The 6,043-nt window shown below is 43.4% G+C and overlaps 1 protein-coding gene across 1 annotated transcript in view; it reads right to left on the bottom strand.

Annotated features, from left to right (window-relative positions):
* Window positions 1-278: 278 nt before the first annotated feature.
* ephb2a (eph receptor B2a) overlaps window positions 279-6,043 on the bottom strand; it is a 159,392-nt gene continuing 153,627 nt past the window's right edge. Inside the window, exons 15-17 of the mRNA XM_063208414.1 lie at window positions 3,276-3,469; window positions 1,386-1,541; window positions 279-387 (exon numbers count right to left, since the gene is read on the bottom strand). Coding sequence (XP_063064484.1) covers window positions 279-387; window positions 1,386-1,541; window positions 3,276-3,469 — 459 coding nt within the window. The remainder of the gene's footprint in view (window positions 388-1,385; window positions 1,542-3,275; window positions 3,470-6,043) is intronic.

Raw genomic sequence — 6,043 nt, 5'->3', positions numbered from 1 at the left:
GTCCAATGGAACATGGAGACTCTCAGTCCAAGAGGAGGAGGAGGAGGAGGAGGAGAAGGAGGAAGGAGGAGGAGGAGAAGGAGGAAGAAGGACAGGAGGAGGTCGAGGAGCCATCCAGGGAACACCATCTCTGTGCCCCTCCTTCTTGTGTGTGTGCACGAATGTGAGAACGAGAGAGAGAAACACAGAGAGAAAGAAAGAGAAAGCGAAAGAGAGAGAGAGAGAGAGAGAGAGAGAGAGAGAGAGAGAGAGAGAGAGAGAGAGAGAGAGATAGTGTGCTAGACCTCCACCGACTGAATCTGGTTCATCTGTGCTCTCATCATCTGGACGCTGTTGAAGATCTTCTTCTGGTGGCCTGCCAGCGTCACTCCGATTCTCGTGATGTCACTAAGGGCAAGGTCACAAGTCAGAGATTGGAGCTCAGCTCAGGGGTCATAAACACACAGTACAGTGGGTTTTTTCCTGTGCTTGTGGCCTCGCGTTTCGATGACGCCCCACCTCCGTGGAGAAGGCAATTAAGTTTCTCTGCTGTCAGCCTAGCCACAACACCTTTTGAGGGAATATTCTTCATTCTCCATACCCCATTTCAAATTTAAAAAATGAAATTGAAATTGCACTTTTGCGAGATATTGAAATACACATCTGTTGCTAGTGACGTCATTGCGAGGCCACAAGCATGCAAGGGAGCAAGGGTGGATGGGAGTTAGGATATTAGAAAGCACCCACTGACTCTCATACTATACAGTACACAAACACTGAGCCTCATGCTGTACACACATACTAACTCGCTATGCAAACACTGCCCTCACATATCAGTGAGTGTATTTGTGTCATTTACATGTTCAGAGGACAACATTTCAATCAATCGTTCATCATGGCTGGATTTAGCTATTTAGGGGCCCATGGCAAATTTAAGCTTGAGGGCCCTTGAAATCCTGACTTTTAGCGGGACAAAGAATAGGGGGTGGAACAAAGTTGGAGGGCCCATGGTAGTTGCCTACCCTTGCCTCTATTTTAAAACTGCCCCTGTCGTTTGTACACACACAGTGACGATAAGCATTCTGGTATGTACTATATGTACAGACATGAACCCCACTCCCCAAGAGCTGCACCCATGACCATGATATTGCTAAGCTAACTGCAGATTACTATACTGTCATACAGTAAATGAGTAAATGACTTCAAAATTATCCTGCTGTCCAGACAACGTAGTTTTAGGTAGATTCTTGGCATGTGGCTGTTTAGTTACTTTATATTACCACATTCTTGGCAGATCAATATTTGCATTTAACTTTATATTTTGATACACATGTAAGTCATTAAAATCACAAGACCTCATTTTCAATAGGGACAGAACAGTTCCTAAACAAGGAGATGCTGCTTACTCCATGGTCATCTGGGAGACGGCCTCGAATGTGACGTAGTCGGCGTTGAGGAAGTTTTCTTTGTACTGGCCCATCTTAATGGCGTCCAGCCACTCGTCCACCGTGTTGAAGCTGGAGAAGTCAGGCAGGGAGCGGTCCAGAAGAGGTAGATGTGCACTGTGGAGAGAGAGAGAGAGAGAGAGAGAGAGAGAGAGAGAGAGAGAGAGAGAGAGAGAGAGAGAGAGAGAGAGAGAGAGAGAGAGAGAGAGAGAGAGAGAGAGAGAGAGAGAGAGAGATTTGATTTTTAACACACAATTTACAATTTATTGTACCACCTTCACTAGTTCACATTACAGGATACAGCCATCTCCATAGGTTCAAATCCAGCATAGTGAAGGGAGTAACCCTCTCCCTCATAACCACAGCACAACTAACAGCCCCCCCCCCCCTCTGCCATCATTCCACTGTGAAAAAAAGAGGAGAGAGAGAGATAGAGAGAGAGACAGATAGACAGACAGAGAGTGAAGACAATAAAAATAAAAAGAGCACGAGAGACAAGAAGAGGAAACGAGGAGATATACCCGGAGAGAAAGAGGGAAAAAAAGATAAGAGACAAATACAAGAAGAGTAGAAAAAGAAGGAAAATGTAATATGATGAATCGCCATGGATCCAAGGGCAAAAGAATTCACCTCAGAAACCGTGTCAAAAGGAGAAAAATATGAATCAAGGACAAAAGGTTATACGCTTGAAGCGTGGCTCGCTTAGTGGAATCAATAACAGCTGAACTTACGAGACGAATGACTCAGCATTTTATAGAAAAGCCAACAGATGCCAAAAAAGATTAATAGGTTATTTTTTTTTATCAGTAATGGTATTAGCTTATGCTACGTTTCTCCCTCCGCCCAGAGGAAGATGAATTAGCTATAAAGCGTAAGTCTGTTAAAGGAGGAGTGAATGATGATGGAGACAGAGTGCTAGCACATGAACTCAGTACTCAAGTAAATACTCATGCATCTCAATCTCTCTTTTCCATTCAGCTTGTCTTCACAGATACACCCCCTTCACCAACAACACCCGACTGACATAACTCAACATCAGATGAGATTTTGTGAAGTTATTTCTCATAATATTTTACCATCACACGCACCCATGTATGCCCTCATGTTTGTGCATCAATCAGTATTAATCATGCATAACTGTCAGATATGGTTATACTAATTTGAACTGTCTCCATGCATTTATGACATAGGCTATAACACAAATTGATGACTCAGTAGCTATGGCTGGCTACAGTATATGAGGTTTTTCCATATCACACAAATTGAGGCCATTCTGCGCAGTCCAGACCGAGTATTGAACTCACATTCTGTCGTATGGCAGGCAGACGAGATTCTAAGTCAACTAAGTCACTCAAGATAATGGAAAAAAGGAGGCGCACACAAGACTTGTGTGAAAAAGTGTATTGAAGCCGAAAATATACAACAGAAGTCTAAGGTTAACTGGAGAGACAGACGTTTTGGAGCTAGTCCATTCTCAATGTCTCCAGTAGTCTCCAATGTCTCCTTTTTTCCATTATCTTGAGTGATTACTACTTTTTGGGAGTGCTCGCACCGAGCAATACACAAGTATTAAGTTCAAGGCGCAGACGCCGACCTTTGTTGGTCTTTTGTCAAGTCAACTAAGTCAACAGCGTGTCCACACGAGGTGCCCAACAGATGATTTACTAACATCCTTTTTTTACATTACTTTACACTACGTTACCCTTAGCTGACACTTGTAACCAAAGTGAAATTGCCATTTCACACTGAAGATGGGTACAAGCTTGAAACGTTTGTAAGGCAATTAAAAAAGTGAAAAGATTCTGATGAGTGCTTCTTTATTCATTTATTTTTGAGACCTGTTCCACTTACCCCGAGGAGAGAGGGGTCATGGCCTTGAGGCTGTTGGGGTTGCGGATCATCTTGTCCAGGGTGCTGACGATCTGGCCGAACTTGGGCCGGTTGTTGCGGTCCTTCTGCCAGCAGTCCAGCATGAGCTGGTGCAGTGCTGTGGGGCAGTCCATAGGGGGCGGTAACCTGTAGTCCTGCTCGATGGCATTGATGACCTGCCGGGAGACACAAAGAGGAAGAAAGAGACAGTATTATGTACAATGTTGCCAGGTTGGATGGTTTCCTGCCCAATTGGGCTGCTTAGGATGGCTGTTGGCTGGTATTTGAGCAGGTTTTTCTGCACAGTCACGGCAGCCTTGTCTTTGCCATAACCGAATGTCACTTAAAGCCAACAGTCATAAAATGTTTATGACATGGACATAATGTTTGTGACACCTGCATAACTGTGTCATGACACTGTAATGACATGCCTATGGCACTGGCGTCAAGTAAAGTGTTACTGGTTTCCCAATGCAAAACCCTTGCATATGAGGCAAGTGGGCTCAATCCAAAAGGGAATAATCAGTTATCACCACACACTGCCACTACACTTTTTACTGACTACGTTTTTATTTCTTGAAGCAAAAGACGGTTTCCACCTAGTGGTTCATTATGTTTGTTGTCATTCGATATGGTACCTTTGACAGTTAGTTGATAGTTGATTGATTTCTGTGATGATTATAATACTGGTACAAATAACACAGTGATTCATTTTGGCTGAATGAGGTGAAGGAACGAGTTGCAAGTTGTTTACTCACCCACCTACATTTCATTGTTTGGTTTGTGAATCAAACTCGCAATTCTCTGAGACTGACATTTCAAGAATATAAACATGTGCATAATAATATCCTGCATGTATTGTTGTCAGCAATACATGTCTTCAGTACACACACACACACACGCACTCACGCACGCACGCACACGCACACGCACACGAACACACGCACACACGCACACACGCACACACACACACACACACACACACACACACACACACACACACACACACACACACACACACACACACACACACACACACACACACACAGGGTAACACACACACACACACACCCTAATTTGCATCCTATTGTATGCATGCATGAAACTATGACCTGGAAATGACATCATGGCAGTTCATGTCCCAGCGTGGCCTCATGTACACATCTATTCAGCATGTGATGTGAGCAGGGTTGCCAGATGAGACTGATTTCCAGCCTTGAACATCCTAAATCCTGCCTAATTTTAAATAAATTCTGTTGATCTCTATGGCCATAAATTGCCAGAAAAACCCACCAAATGTCCTTTTAACCCGTTTTTACCCTCAGGCGGCCATCCTAAGCAGCCCAATTGGGCAGGAAACCGTCCAATCTGGCAACACTGGATGTGACTAACCACTAGGGATGGAAGTGGGGCATAGTATATGCTAATGTACGCTATTGTGGCATATCATTTACATCTATTGTAACTGCAATTCTATGGCCTGTACATGTACATTTTGATTGCTCATGTCTCAGTACATCCTTAATTATACAACTACACAGAATGCTAGCAAAACATAGATGAGGAGGTGAGGTGGGAGTGAGACATACATTAGTGGCAGTGATCTTTTGTATTATGGAATATCTGCTAGTGATGATGTCTTCGATTGTAAGTCGCTCTGATTTAAAAGCATCGGCCAAATGCAATATATTGTAATGTAATGATGTAATGAAATGCCATGTGCATGTATTGCAAGTACTCTACATATTTATGACCTGGAATGCTAGCATCATTAGCATCCTATTTCAATTGTATCTGTTACACATCATAATGATACATAACTACTGTGACATGAGCAGTCAACATGAATTTTTCACCATACTGTGTGTAGCAGTAGCATGGCATCGTGTACTGCACGTTGCAGTAGGCCTATTGTACTGTATGTATACACGCTAATTGGCACCTCTTGTAGGCTTCTCTGTATGTGATACTTTTTGTGCATGTCCCCCAGTTAGGCCTCATGTTGTATGCAGTAGTGTATACAATTTGCATCTATTGTACGTACCTGTGCTACTCAACTGGCGTCTTGGTTACTTATATCCCAGTATGACAGTAGCCTCTTACTGCAGATGGGCCCATCGACGGGCCTATTCAATATTTGCTGAAAACGCTCAACTGCATCATAACCACATTGCTATAAAAATGCAGAGAGCCTTAAGTAGCTGATTAAGACTTTGTCATTACCATTTTTGTGACAAAAAGTTTAGAACAGAGGCTCTGTGCTAAGGGATTCAATTCTATTCAGCGCTGTATGTAAAGAATTTAATTGTATCGATTTGTGCTACTCAACTTGTGTACATCTTAATGGCCAATTTCCCAATGCCTCAGAGCTAGTCAGGATATGAGATATGGAATAGTACACACTGTAGAATGACATAGTTGCACATAATGTAAGCTGCACACACACATAGGCACACTGGCACACATACACAGGCACACATGCACATGCACACGCGCGCGCGCACACACTAGAGCATGGCAACCCGACCGAAGCCCGACGGGCCTGGTCGGAACCCGACGGGCCGGGCCGGACTCGGACAACAAAAATAGAATATCTGTCGGACTCGGGTCGGGCTCGGGCTTGAAGCAAACAGACATTGTGAAAATTGTAAGCAACCAGAGGAAACGTTTCAGTTCATGCAAACGGCAGTTTTGTGATTAAAAAATAAGTAATTGAATAGGCCTATGTATAAATGAAAATGTTGGTAGGC

This window comes from Engraulis encrasicolus, chromosome 10, assembly GCF_034702125.1.
Source record: "Engraulis encrasicolus isolate BLACKSEA-1 chromosome 10, IST_EnEncr_1.0, whole genome shotgun sequence".
Classification (NCBI taxonomy): Eukaryota; Metazoa; Chordata; class Actinopteri; order Clupeiformes; family Engraulidae; genus Engraulis; species Engraulis encrasicolus.
This window is presented reverse-complemented; position numbering and strand designations above follow the sequence as displayed.